We start from the raw sequence: 15,038 nt of genomic DNA, 5'->3' as shown, positions 1-15,038 counted from the left end.
GAATGATATAATATACCGTTGTACTATCGAGGATTTTCGTTCTGTAGCAAGAAATCTTTCACGATTTCAATTTTTTTTTTTCTAATTCCTTTATTATCATTCTATATTTTTCAACATTAACTAGAATTAGGATGACATAACGTACCGTACTGTACCGAAAATACTGGTCGATATTGATACCGTACCGAATTTTTCAGTATGACAAAAATACATACCGGTATTGTACCGAGAGTTTCAATATACCGAATTTCGGTATACCAAAATTATTGAGATATTTTAGATATTCAGTTTTAGATTTAGTAGATTTATATCTAGATTTGATCTTATTCATAGATTAGATTACTTAGATTTTAGTAGTCTGTTTTGTATGACCTATATATAGGCTCCTTATTTTGACAATAAAAAGACAATCTCATTTTTTTTCCTCAAAATTTCTAATATGGTATCAGAGCCTATTTTTATCATGCCGTAGGTATAGCCTACCAACCCGTGTTTCTCCGGGTACATTCAACCTGGATTGTACCCGGAGGTCTTGTGATCTTGAGATGGTTTTGTGATTTTAAGATCATGCCTTTGCAACTCTGTTTTTTTGCAAATCTGTCTGTTGTCTGTCTGGTCCTGCTTGCAATCTGAAATTTGTCTGCGATCTGCATATGAAATCTATTGAAATCTGTCTGCTATCTACCATATGTCGACTGTCTGTCTAATGCCTGCGTGCGATTTGCCATCTGTCGTTACCTGTCTGTTGCCTGCGTGCGATCTGCCATCTTTCTTGCTTGTTTGTTGCCGAAAATCTGTCTTAGATCTGTCATATGTCTGTTGTTTGTCTGTTGCCTGCATTTTTGCTCCGGTGGAGTCATCTCGTTTTCGATAATCTCATTTTCGGCTCCGGTGGAGTTCTGTCGTTTTCGGCTCCAGTGGAGTTGTATCGTTTTTTGCTCCGGTGGAGTCATCTAGTTTTCGCCTCCGGAGTTATGTGGTTTTTGGCTCCGGTGGAGTCATGTGGTTTTCGGCTCAAGTGGAGTCATCTCGTTTTCGGTTCCGGTGGAGTCATGTCGTTTTTGGCTCCGGTTGAGTCATCTCGTTTTCGGCTCCGGTAAAGTCATCTTGTTTTCGGCTTCGGTGGAGAGTCATATCGTATTCGGCTTCGGTGGAGTCATGTCGTTTTCGACTCCGGTGGAGTCATCTCGTTTTCGGCTCCGGTTGAGTCATCTCGTTTTCGGCTCCTGTGGAGTCATCTCGTTTTTTGCTCATGTGGAGAGTCATATATTTTTCGACTCCGGTGGAGAGTCATTTTATTTTTTGCTCCAGTGGTGGAGAGTCAATTGCTAATTTTATTTATGTTTTCTTTTTGCGTTTATATTCAAATTTCTCATCAAACTCAAGTTGGTTTCTGTTATACCACTTGAGTTTGAGGGGGAATGTTGAGATATTTCAGATATTCAGTTTTAAATTTAGTAGATTTATATCTAGATTTGATCTTATTCATAGATTAGATTACTTAAATTTGAGTCTATCGAGTCTGTTTTGTATGACCTATATATAGGCTCCTTATTTTGACGATAAAAAGACAATCTCATTATTTTCCCCCAAAATTTCTAACAAAAATTTTCGGTACCGGTATATACCGCTTATACCGAAAATTTTAATTTTGGTAAATACCGGTATATACCGATTATACCGAAAATATAATTTTAAATTTCAAAATAATTAAAAAAAATTAATAAAAATCACTATTCTCCGCCACAAAAATATTATGAAAAAATCAATAAATTTTTAATAGTTTACATATATTTTTGTTATGATTAAAAAAAAAAATTAATAATTATTATTTATATTAATAATTAAATTATTTAATAAAAATAATATCGGTATCATACCGAAATACCGAACTTTTCGAAAATTCATACCGATACCGTACCGAAAACTTCGGTACGATATCCATACCGTACCGAAATTTTCGGTATACCGAAATTTTCGATATTTTCGACACAATACGGTACGATAAATCGATATTTTGGTATGTTGGAGAAATTTCTCCGTCTCTAACTGGAATAGATGTTGAAGATAATATTTTACATATAAAATAGCTAGTGAACTTGCTATATATATATATATATATAAAAGAAAATTTAAGATTTTCACATCTATGCCTAATTATTATTTTTATCTTATATATTTACTTGGTTTTATCTTAGTCTCATATCTCGTAAAAAATCACTATGTTTGTTTCTTGAAGAACAAAAAAAAAAAAAATTGTTTTATATCATCTCAAAAAAATAGAACAAAAGTAATAATTAACGACAAGGACATTATTAAATTTGCAATTTTCCCCGTAACATACATGCATCTAATAAATTAAAATTTAAGTTCAAAAACCCTAAAGTCAAATAAAATGTATGTCCCAGAATAATAAATAATGCACAAAAATTAAAATTAAAAAACAAAAAGGAGAGGGACAGTTGAAGCATTTAATTACACCAAAGAGTGGCAGTTGAAATATTGCAATGCAATATTGGACCTACCATGTGAATTTAATAAATTTATTTATTTATTATATTTAACCCTTTATTTTTTTCATCATTATAAATAACAAATTTAATCTCTGCATGCATTTGTCAGGGTTTGTTTATTTCTATGAAATAAAAAAATATATATTAAAAAAAAAATGGGTGGATTTTGGCGTAGTAGTGTTGTTGGTTTTGTAGTGGTGGCTTTGATTGTTCAAAGTGGAGTTTTTTGTGATGAAAATAATAACATTAATAATGAAAAGGGAGATTTAAAAGACAAGAAGTTCTTATTGCATAGGCATTTTCTAGGGAAGGGCCTTGGGTTAGGGTTTGGTGGTGGTAGTGGCTTTGGCGGCGGCGCCGGTGGTGGTTTGGGTGGTGGGGGTGGTCTTGGTGGTGGCGGCGGATTGGGCGGTGGGAGTGGTCTAGGGGGAGGTTTTGGTCATGGTATAGGTCTTGGTGGTGGAAGTGGTGGTGGTTTAGGGGGTGGTGGCGGTCTTGGTGGCGGTGGTGGATTAGGGGGTGGTAGTGGGCTTGGGGGTGGTGGTGGATTAGGTGGCGGTAGTGGTCTTGGTGGCGGTGGTGGTTTAGGGGGTGGTAGTGGTCTTGGTGGCGGGGGTGGTTTAGGGGGTGGTAGTGGTCTCGGGGGTGGTGGTGGTTTAGGGGGTGGTAGTGGTCTTGGGGGTGGTGGTGGTTTAGGGGGTGGAGGTGGTCTTGGCGGAGGTGGTGGTTTAGGGGGCGGTGGATGGGGGCATGGTCTTGGCGGCGGATATGGAGGTGGCGCCGGTGGCGGATATGGTGGCGGAGGCCACTAATTATATATTTGAAGCCACCTTGACGGTTATATGAATACGTGCGATGTTTTGTAAGAAAAAATATTTGTAATGGTAAGATATATATATATATATATTGATGCGTGTAATATTAAAATATTGTAACCATTTCAAAGGAAGTTGGCCATGCATTTCATGCATGTAAAGCCACGTCCAATGTGCACGAGAAAATCGATCAATTTATTAATGTAAGTGTTGTACGTGTTGAGGGTGCCTAAAGTTGATGAATCTTGTTCTCGTGGATTTTATAAATTCTATTAGTTATGTTCTTTTGAATTTTGATTTTGATTTTTTTTATTTTTCTTAATATACAATATATATATATATTTAACAAAATATAATATTCAAATTACTATTCTAACCAAACTTAAAAAGAATACATCCAATATTTTGCAAGAATTTTACTCACTTTGCCACTTTAGTTTATTATGATAATGCATATTAGACCAAAAACCAACGAAGTCTGAAGTTTTATCCGTTAGGATTATGGTCTTAAACAAATACTTGAAGATCCTTAGCAATGACAAAAATAAGAACGAAATATTTGAAGGACAAAAAGATATATGATTCGGTCAAGATGACCTACATCCACAGGCAAAGGAGGAGCAAATTTTCACTATCAAGAGAGAATACAAAATAGGCTCAAATAACGATTTTAAAGTCCACAACTCTCAATCTCTCAAAACATCCTCGAGGCAAAACAAGCAAGCCATAAATATATATGCAAATACTTATTGTCTTATAGCAAATTTGTCACCAAAGCAATGTAAGACAATAATTTTCTTCAATTTAAAATACCCATGGGACAAAGTGACATAACATTAGAGGAACTCCAACCCACCAAAAAATGGGGGAGGGGCTCCAACCCACCCCCACCCCCAAATCCCCCCTCCCCCCCTCCCCCCCCCCCCCCCCCCCCCCCCCCCCGCCCAATCATTTTTGCAGGAATCCACAGTGTTACTCTATTTTGTTACTCCATTTTTGGAGTGGAGTTTTGTGGTATTTTTTATATTTTTGGTATTTTTTTGGTGTATAGTAGATGATATATAATTTTATATTTTAAAAGTTGTATGTAATTTTATTTTTTTGGAAAAATAATGTATAATTTTATTTTTTAAAAGTGATATAATTTTAGTTTTTGGAAAGTAATATAAAATTTTATTTTTTAAATTGATATATAATTTTACTGTTTGAAAAGTGATATAATTTTTATTTTTTTAAAAGTGATATAATTTTATTTTTAGCATTTAATTATTTATTTAAAATTATTTTATTTGTAATAGTTATTAATTATAAATGTTAATTTTTATATATGTAATTTTTAAATAATTTATAAATTATATGTGTATGGATCTAATGTAAAAATAAATTAAAGTTGGGGTGTAATTTATAAATATGAAAAGTTATATAAAATAATATAAAATAGGAATGTACAGGCAATATACTTTTTAGAGTAAAAATTTAAGTTTATGGTTGAAGTAAAATTACAATTACTGTAAATCAACTGCATTTTTACCGTAACAATTGCAAAAATGGAGTTGAGGGTTGGAGATGACTTTATCATGGTAGTATTTTTCACATCAAAATCTCATTGTGACATAAATCCCAAATTTTATCAATATTTGTAAAAATTATGTAAAAAAAACTAAATTTGAGGATTATTTTATGCAATTATTGCATGCTTTAAAGTAGACATTTTTCTTTTATCCTTAACTTTAATCGTTCATGGAGTAACTAGACACAAAATCCAACGCCCTTTAAAACTTCGAGCAAATAGCCGTTTTATTTTGTACTTTTATCGTGAAGTTTTTGTATAAAAATAAATAATATTACTGGTTCTGTTCCAAAAAAAATTGACTCTTTTTCATATAAATATTTAAATATTATTTGTTATATCAATACTTAATATAAATAAAAAATAAAAATATTCTATTGATTTCTTATAATACAAATAATTACACTTATAAAATAAATTATATAAATATAAAAATATTATAAAAATAATATTTATGGGAGAAAAAGAAAAAACAAGTGTTATATTTGCTACAAATTTTTTCCACAAGTTAATAAAACAAAAAGTCCGATAAAAAATACCTAGAGCTCACTCGAAAAATAATAGCGGTAAAAAATGCATTAAAAAAAATAGGATAAATTATATACTACCTACCTGTATTTTATTAAATTAGCGTAATATCTCCTCTATTAATAAAATCATCTTAAAACACACTGTATTTAATTTTAGTTGCATACGCTCCACAATTAGATATAACTCGTAACATCGTTAATAATTTACACGTTTGGATCGTTATATCCCTAACCCACCAATTCCGCTTCGACTTCAACATTCTCATAATATTCCACTCCAACTTTAACTTAGGGCAGGATTTTATCGATTTTCTATCGTTCACTGCCAAGTTCATCGTTTCGTCACTCAGATTTCCGATGTTCTCCCTAATTCCGAACTTCACTATTCTTTTTCGGTAAGTAATATCTTGCCCAATGAATGTTGATTTGTGAGTTTCATAGCTTTTGTTCTTCGATTTTTTAAATTATTTAAAGAATTTTGTATATTTCATCTGTTTTGAAAGGAGTGACTGCTAGTTTTTAATAATATCTTTTGATTTGGGGACCACCGGAAACGATTTGTTTAATTTTGGGGAGGGGCCGCAAAGTTCACTAAATGAAATTTCTAAACGTTCGGGGGACCACCGTACATCATTTATAAATTAATTTGTGAATTTTGGTTGTTGTTGATCTTGATTTCTACTTTCGATTGAAATTACACAAAAATGAATTTGATTTGAAGTTTATACTTTGAAAGGTGGTGTGGGTAAGATTTAGTTTCTTGCCCACAATTTTTTTTATATGCAAATATGGAGGTTATATAATTTATCTATATATATATATATATGCTTTTAAAATATAATTATTTTTTATTTGTTAGAAAATTGCACTTGTGAGATGAAGTCTACATATGAACCGCTCAATGTGAGAGAATATGGTAATCAAGAAGGAGGTATGGAGGAAAATACATTAAATGATGATAATGCCGGTGGGCAGAAAATTGTAAGCGATATTAGCGGTGGCTTCGGAGATGAGATGGAGCATGGATGGGGAGGTATTCGCAATGACGAGGTGGGTGAGAGAATGACTGGAACTTTTAGTCATATAACAATTTCAGAATTTCCTTACGAAAGATGCAATGAGTTATCTACAGACAGTGACTTTGATGATGGTATTGGGAAGGATTTGGAATCTGATGATCCCTCTTGGATGTATGAAGAGTTTGAAGGGCCAAATGATGATGATATCTTCACTAACCAGCCATCTCATAATTGTGGAAAAATAAAAGTACTGTTGAAAGAAGTGCGTTCATTGAGGCGAGAAAGAAGAAATTATAAACGAAAGGATAAACAAGAGCGAGCAAAATCAAGTATGACAGAAGAAGGAGCTGAATGGTACAGTGATTGTAATTCATATTGTGATTTGGAAGGAGGAAAACAATCAGATGAAGAAAATACTTTGCCGATATATGGAGAGTGGGATGAATCAATGCATATGGGCCAACATGATTTGGTTATTGGCATGAAGTTTCCTTCACGAGAGAAGTACAAAGAGGTTTTAAAAGATTGGGCAGTGCGTAGAGGTTGGGATTTGAAGTACTCAAAGATGGAAAAACATGTAGTGACTGCGCAATGTAAAAAAGGGTGTGATTGGTCAATCAGAGCGTCTTCTATTATGAGGGGAAAAACATTTCAAATCAAGACACTCAAAGAAAAACACACGTGTGCGCACATGACCACAAACTCACAGGCTGATTTCAGATACTTTTCTTACACAGTCTTGTTGCTATTTGCATTCTATATTGATTTTTTTACATGCCAAAGTGATTCAATATTTTCTTCTGCACCTTTTATGTGATTTATTTTAATTTTTTATTTAATTTTTTTAGTATTACTTGACGAGTTTATTTCACTGCTTGGCCAATGCAGAAATTTATTTCACTGGGTGTATTGAATAATTTTTCCAAAGTGCTTTTGTTTCTCTGCTTATAGTACTGCTTGATCAATCACTGCTTGTAGTACTTGTTATATGATATTTGTCTATATTTTATTTAATTTTTAAATATTTTTAACATTGTTTATTTATAAGAAATTTTTAAATATGTGTTAATTGTATTTATTTGAATATTTGATACAAGCTTTGCTTTGCTTGACGGTTGCATTTATTATTTTTTGTTTGTTCATTTGTTTTATATATATATATATATATATAAAGATATCTAGGTAGAAGGATATTGAAATATATAAGAGATAATCCTGCTGAAACCATTGACTCATTAACTCGAAAGATAACAAGAGATGTGGATGTGGAGGTTAGTAAGTACAAGGTATATCGGGCCAAAAAACATGCAATTGAACTTTTAAAGGGTGACATAAATGAATAATACACCAGGTTGTATGACTATTGTCACACTGTTGTGAAGTATAATCCTATGAGTTCGTGCATTTTAAAGGTTGACAGAAGCTTGACTCCTCTAGTTCTACAGAGGATGTATTATTGTCTGAAGCCCTTAAATGATGGGTTTCATGAAGGATGCAGGCCTTTAATTGGATTAGATGGATGTTTTTTGAAAGGTATGTATAAGGGACAACTTTTGTCAGCCATTGGAAGGGATGGTAACGATAAAATTTACCCAATTGCTATGGCGTTTGTGGAGATTGAAAAGTTTGATAGTTGGGATTGGTTTCTGAATCTATTGCTGAGAGATTTAGGTGAATCTAGAGATGGAGAATGGGCATTTATAAGTGACAGACAGAAGGGTTTGATTGAGGCGATCGGAAAACATGCTCCAAATGCTGAGCATCGATTTTGTTTAAGACATATGTATAATAATTTCAAGTCAAAGTACAAGGGCATAGAGTTGAAGAGGCTGTTTTGGAAAGCTGCATCAGCATACAATATTAGTGAACATAAATCTGCGATGCGAGAAATTTTGAAGTTTGATCCGAGGTTGGTGAGTCAAAAAATGCATTTGAGTGGCTAGCAGAAATTTTAGAATATCAATGGGCCAGAGCATACTTTCCTACTCGAACAAAATGCGATGTATTGGTTAATAATATTAGTGAGTCTTGGAATCACTATATTATGCCTGCACGTGAACTTCCAATTATTGATATGTTTGAGTGGATTCGAAGAAAATGCATGACTAGGATACAAATCAAGAGGGAAGGAATGATGAAGTATACTGGACTAATTTTTCCAAACATTAAGAAAAAAATCGAGGCACAAAGAAAGGTGAGTAGAAATTGTTATCCTTGTTGGGCTGGGGAGGATAAGTACGAGATCATGCACTGGGTGAACAACCATGTAGTGCATCTTCAAAGCAAGCATTGCACGTGTGGGATGTTTCAACTAGTTGGCTATCCATGTGCTCATGCCATGTCTGCATTAAGTATGCATAGACAAGATCCATTGTTGTATGTGGATCCATATTTCAGCAAGGATTTATATATGAAAGTCTACAACCATATGATAAATCCTGTACCTGGAATGCATAATTATGTGGAATCTTCTTTGGGGCTGGTTGGTCCTCCAATATTGAAGAAAAGAACTGGGCGGCCTAAGAAAGCACGGAAGGCTGATGCGAATGATGTGAAAGATAGCACAAAATCATCAATGAGAGGATTAACACATACATGCGCAATATGTCTTCAACAAGGACATAACAAGAGAAGTTGTAAAAATAGTCCTCATCCAAATTCTAAATTCCAAACGGCAAGTTATTATATCATTTACTTTAATAATCACACTATATTGCATTCAACTAACTTGTTTGACATTATTTTCAGAGATCAATTACTGCTTTGGGTGTCACAAAGGAATTTCACTCCAGCACTATAGATGTTAATGTTGACAGACCTCCAGTTATGCAAGCAGAGAATCCATCCACAAATGAGCCCTCAAGCGAGACAATTGGACTGTCCCAAGAACAAACACTACATATGTCAAATCCACCTACTGTAGAGGTATAGTGTGTAACATTATGTGTTTTAATATTTTTACAGTAATACATGTGAACAAAAAAAAATTTTGGTAAGCTATGTCTATGCATGTTAGTATTATTTTATTTTATTTTTATTTTTTTTGTTCTAGCACCACTTTAATAACGCCCCTCGAAAGGTAAACCAATCACAGTCTAATACTCGAAGATTTATTCAAAGTCATGGAGCAACTCCAATGCAAGGGATGACTGGCTTAACACGCATAGGGGAGACTAGTACCAATCGAAAGACATCTTCTTTTGGCGGTATGTTGCATAACCTACGATTCTCGTACCAACCAAGAAAAATAGAAGGTTCATCAACTCCTACTGACAACACCACAAGAGAAGACCGAGAAAAAGGAAATTAATGTATGAAATTATTGGCCTTTGCGTTTCATGTTGGGTAGGGATAGTGGTTTTTTTTTTTTTACTTTTTGGTTTGGTATGGTTGGTAGAATATTTTGTGCGTTAATTTTGTCTTATTCCATATGTTTTGGATATGATGTTGGCCAATAACAATGACAATATTTTTTTTTCAATTTGAATTGAAAATACAAGGTCTGCATTGCATAATAGAACATATTTTCTTTCAGGAACAAGTTTAGAATATAATACATTACCCACAATAACAAGCAAAATTGATATTTGATGGTGATGAATATGAAATATAACAGATTTTCTTTCACTTCAACAACAATAAACCATGCGTTGGATAACTCATGACATAAAAAAAAAATCCAACACACCTATCTAATGCCAATTCAATCATTCATTATGATATACTTTAAAAAAATATAATGTCCAGCATTAATTCAATATTACATGCAAAAATAATTATAATAAATGCATGTCAAATATAAACAATTATAGAAAATCCAATACAATTACATGATCATCAATTCAAACTCATGCTTACATATATATACATTCCTCTTTTTTCAATTTTATCCACCTTTGCATTTGTTTTTTTACAAATTTTGAGCAACCGTGCAACATTTTCAGATTCATCATCTTCTAAATCACCCTTATTCATTCTTGAAACGACTTCGTCTTGATCGTAATCAGCTGCCTTCGGCGGGCTTTCAGTACTCCTTGACAGAGGATTCAAAGGTTCTAACCGGCAAAAAAATCGCACTGGCCAATTTTACAATTGCAAAATAATTTACCTTCGGTTTCTTTTGTAGATCCGATGACTTTTATAGCAGCATATCTTCCACACTTACATAAAGAATTCTTGTATCTTAAGTCACCCTTCTTGATATTCCATCCATGTTTCGGCTTTGAAGAATTGGTAAACATAGCTGATTTTATCAATTGTACACTGCAATCTGCACCCTATAACATCAAAATACACTGCAACCAAATAGTATAACACGCAAATTACGATCCAAATTTGTTTATGCATTTTGAATAGAACAACGAAAATTTCACACTATATACACAATCATAATAATATCAAAGTTGAGGGAATATAACTGAGATTGTATACACCTATAAATAACAACTAAAATTTTCTAAAATACCCAATTTGAAGTCCCGCACATGGCAAGCCCTAAATCCATAATCCAACACCCATTTTGTAAATAAAAATTTTCAAAATATATGAATATCTGAAGAATATAGGTTCAAATAATAATAAAAAAAAATCAAATTCCAACACCCATTTTTAGAAAATTTAATAAATATTATGCTAACATCAAACGAAAGGCTCGGTGTGCTATCAAAACACATAGGTTCAAATAAGAGATTCAAAAATCAGCCAAAATACACGAATATATGAAGAATCACAAATTTTGGAATGTAATTAGCAATTTTCAAATAATAAAACTACTAAAATTGAGAAGCCCAAATTGATTTTTTACACATCCAGCCGCTTTGTATATAAATTTTGTTATATACACTTTCAGCCCTAAATTCGAAAATTGAATTTGATAGGTATTCATCAATTTTAACTCATGCTTACAAAAAAAAAATCATCTTACCAGAAAAACAATGGAAACGGGCTATCTCAGTGTTGAAAACATAACTTCCTTCCACTTTTCTCCATTTTCGCACCACCGGAAGCAGATGACGAAGAAGTTTAAAAAGAAGGAAAATTGAGTATGTTTGGTTCTATTTAACAAAGGTAAGGGCAGTTCAGTCATTTCATAATTTAATCTCTCAAGTCATAGAATCATTTTCGCATAATTAGCGTGTGTATTTCACTGTTAGTTATTTAAAAGGGAAAGGGTGACTTATGCATCATTATGAATAATATAAATATGTTTCATGCTATTTTTTTAACATAGGGTGTTTTATGCAACTAAAACAAAACACAGAGGGAGGTAACAGACTTTACCTAAAAAAATAAGTAACACCCCCTTGTGTTTTAGTAAAAAAAGCACAAGACACTCTATGTTTTATTTATTGCATGAAACCTCATTGTGTTAATATAAAGTTTGCACAAAACACCATCATTGTCTAAAACTGATGATTTGTTCTAAATAAATACCTAAATTACGTAAATTTTATATAAATAAAAAACATAAATATCTAAAATAATTTTTTTGAATAAAATAATAAATAAATAATTGATCAATCATTTATTTTTATAGTATTTGTAAAAATTATATAACAATTTGTCTCCAAAAAACTATCAAATGAATGATTAATCAATTATTTATTTATTTATTTTATTCAAAAAAATTGTTAAAGATATTTTACATTTTTTATTTGTATAAAACTTGCGTAATTTAGGTCTATATTTAGAACCAAACATCAGTTTTGGACAAGAAGGGTGTTTCATGCAAACTTTATATTGGATTTCATGCAAACTTTACATTGGATTTCATGCAATAAATAAAACATAGAATGTTTTATGCATTTTTATTAAAACACAATGGAGTGTTATATGATTTACCAAAAAATAATAATAAAGAAAACCATACACCCCAAAAAAACCATACTCAAATCCACATTGAGCTTCCAAAATCTGGTTTGTTTAGTTTGAGTTTGTACATTTCCTCGTTGTTGAGATATTTTAAATATTCAATTTTAGATTTAGTAGATTTATATCTAGATTTGACCGTATCCATAGATTAGATTACTTAGATTTTAGTTTATTTTGTATTGCCTATATATAGGCTTCTTATTTTGATAATAAAGAATACAATCTCATTATTTTCCCCCAAAATTTCTAACATGGTATCAGAGCATGGTTTTTCAAAACCAAAACCCTAGTCGTCGCCGCCGTTGTTCGCCGTCCATCGTCCGCCCTTCTCCGGTCGTTTTTTTTTTTGTCGCCGCCTCCTGCTTTGTTCCCTACGTCGTGGTGTGGTTGGCTTTGTCATCGGAGTTGATCTCGTTTTGCGACTGTTGCCTATTGGATTGTTCGATCTATTTTCTTGATTTGGGTTTTGATTTCGTGATTCATATATTCTTATACGTTTTTTTGTTATGGAGCGTATAGACGTTCATTTACCTATTACTACTATATTGTCCGGTGATAATTATGATCTTTGGATGCAGTCTATGAAAAGTTTCTTGATTGGTAGGAAGTTATGGCAAATTGTCACTGGCGATATCCAGGCACCTGTCTCTCCATCTCCTTTTGTGCATGTTGATCCCACTTCTCGGGAGCATAAAGATTATGTTGCCAAATTGAAAGATTGGGATAGTAAGAATCATCAGATTCTTACTTGGTTGCGCAATACTTCTATACCTGCGATTCAGGTACAATTATACAATTGACCCGTCTTCAATTGGCTAAGACACCGAGTTCTGATTCTGCTTTAGCTGTGTCTCGCCAGTCCCGATCTGCTCATATTGGATGTCGAGTTTGCAAGTCTCCTAATCACACTTGGTCCACCTGTCCTAAAATTGAGTGCCACTCATGTCGTCTGCGTGACCATATTGCTCCGGTCTGTCCCACAAGATCTCAACGTTCAGGTAGTTCCACTCCTAGACATTCCGGTAGCTTTGCTCCCAAACCTCGGGAGCCTAGTGGGTCTTCTTTGACTGCATTTTCTACGATTACGGCTGCTACTATTGATGAGACTCAGCATGCGCCTTACAATCCTCACGAAATAGAAGCCATCATCAAACAAGTTATGCAAACCAATTCTGCTATGTCTACCACTCCATGTACATCTACTTGGTATTTTGATTCTGGTTGTTATCACCACATGACCTCTAACCCTCGTAACTTGACCTATATGTCCCTTGTCTCCCATTTACCACCTATACATACTGCCAATGGTACTACCATGCATATTACCCACACCGGTCTTGCATCCTCCCTTTCCCTATATCTTCCTGATACATATTGCATCCCTGACTTAGACTTAAATTTTATCTCTATTGGTCAATTAGTTGAACAAAGTCTTACCGTTACATTCTCTTCTGGTGGTGTGCAGGTTCAGGATTCTCAGGCGGGTCAGCTTCTCGGGACGGGACGCAAAACTGGTCGGTTATTTGAGCTTGAGTCTCTCTATACCTCCTGCACATATCCCCGCTCTGCAGCTCTTACCTCTGATTCCTTTAGTCTTCATTGGCATATTCACCTAGGTCATGCATCTTCCAGTAAGCTCCAGTCACTCCATACTAAAGGTCTTTTAGGTCTAGGTCGTTTTGAGTCTTTTAATTGTGTCGATTGTCAACTTGGCAAACAACCTGCTCTTAGTTTTTCAGAAAGTTCATCTATTGCTACTGAACCTTTTTCTTTAGTCCATTCTGACATTTGGGGTCTTTCTCCTGTTGCGTCCATCAGTGGTTTTCAGTATTATGTTATATTTATTGATGATTTTTCACGATTTACTTGGATTTATTTTTTGAAAAATCGTTATGAATTACCTTCTATATATGCTCAGTTTGCTCAAATGATTCACACTCAATTCTCCCGTCCTATTAAAGTCATTCGTACTGATAATGCTTGTGAGTACAATACGTCATCATTTTTGCAGTTTTTATCTAGTCAGGGTACCTTGGTACAGCGTTCATGTCCTTATACGTCCCAACAGAATGGGCGGGCAGAACGCAAACATCGTCACATTCTCGATACTGTTCGTGCCCTCCTTCTTTCTGCTGAGTGTCCTGATCGTTTTTGGGGGGAAGCAGCCTTAACTGCTGTTTACAGCATTAATCGGTTACCCTCGTCAGTCCTCCATGATGTCAGTCCCTTCGAGCGTCTATTTGGTCAGTCTCCTTATTATAGTTTATTTCATCCATTTGGTTGTGTGCGCTTTGTCCTCCTCCCTCCCCATGAGCGGACAAAGCTTCAACCTCGAGCTCGTTTATGTTTTTTTTTTTTTTGTTATGGCGACGAACACAAGGGTTATAGATGTCGGGATCCTATTTCTAATCGGTTGCGCATATCTCGTCATGTCACCTTTTGGGACCGCACATATTTCTCCACCTTGTCCAGTTTAGCACCCCGTTTCACTCATCTTCTCCCTTCTTTTCGTCTTCTCTCTCTCTGATCTCTTCCCAGACACCTCTTCCTCTTCTTCACCACAGCTCATTGATCAATCTGTCTTGTCACCGTCTCCTGGAGTTAATCCGTCTGCGCCTCCTGAGCCGACGTCTACTCCTACACTCCTCCCTACTTGTTGTCGCTCCACTTGTGTAAGTAAACCTCCTTCACACCTTAATGATTACCATTGTTACTCTGTC

At 34.1% G+C, this 15,038-nt stretch overlaps 1 protein-coding gene and 1 long non-coding RNA gene across 2 annotated transcripts; one reads left to right on the top strand and one right to left on the bottom strand.

The window, feature by feature from the left end:
• Positions 1–2,668: 2,668 nt before the first annotated feature.
• On the top strand, positions 2,669–3,325 carry LOC127242574 (glycine-rich protein 23-like). Its single transcript, XM_051262153.1, has one exon. It carries the CDS (start codon positions 2,669–2,671, stop codon positions 3,323–3,325), a length of 657 nt encoding a protein of 218 aa, XP_051118110.1.
• A 6,882-nt stretch (positions 3,326–10,207) lies between these two features.
• Positions 10,208–11,492, bottom strand: LOC127242703 (uncharacterized). Its single transcript, XR_007836851.1, has 2 exons — positions 11,372–11,492; positions 10,208–10,742 (listed from the first exon to the last, which is right to left on the bottom strand). It is a non-coding gene; the product is annotated as an uncharacterized LOC127242703 (long non-coding RNA).
• Between the last annotated feature and the right edge of the window lie 3,546 nt (positions 11,493–15,038).

Source organism: Andrographis paniculata, unplaced genomic scaffold, assembly GCF_009805555.1.
Source record: "Andrographis paniculata isolate CXL003 unplaced genomic scaffold, ASM980555v1 Contig87END, whole genome shotgun sequence".
Lineage (NCBI taxonomy): Eukaryota > Viridiplantae > Streptophyta > Magnoliopsida > Lamiales > Acanthaceae > Andrographis > Andrographis paniculata.
The sequence above is the reverse complement of the archived record's forward strand: the minus strand, read 5'-3'. Positions and strand labels throughout refer to the sequence as shown.

What these genes read in the sequence shown, in the direction of transcription:
- LOC127242574 (XM_051262153.1), top strand. Translation starts at nt 2,669, where the DNA reads ATGGGTGGATTTTGGCGTAGTAGTGTTGTTGGTTTTGTAGTGGTGGCT.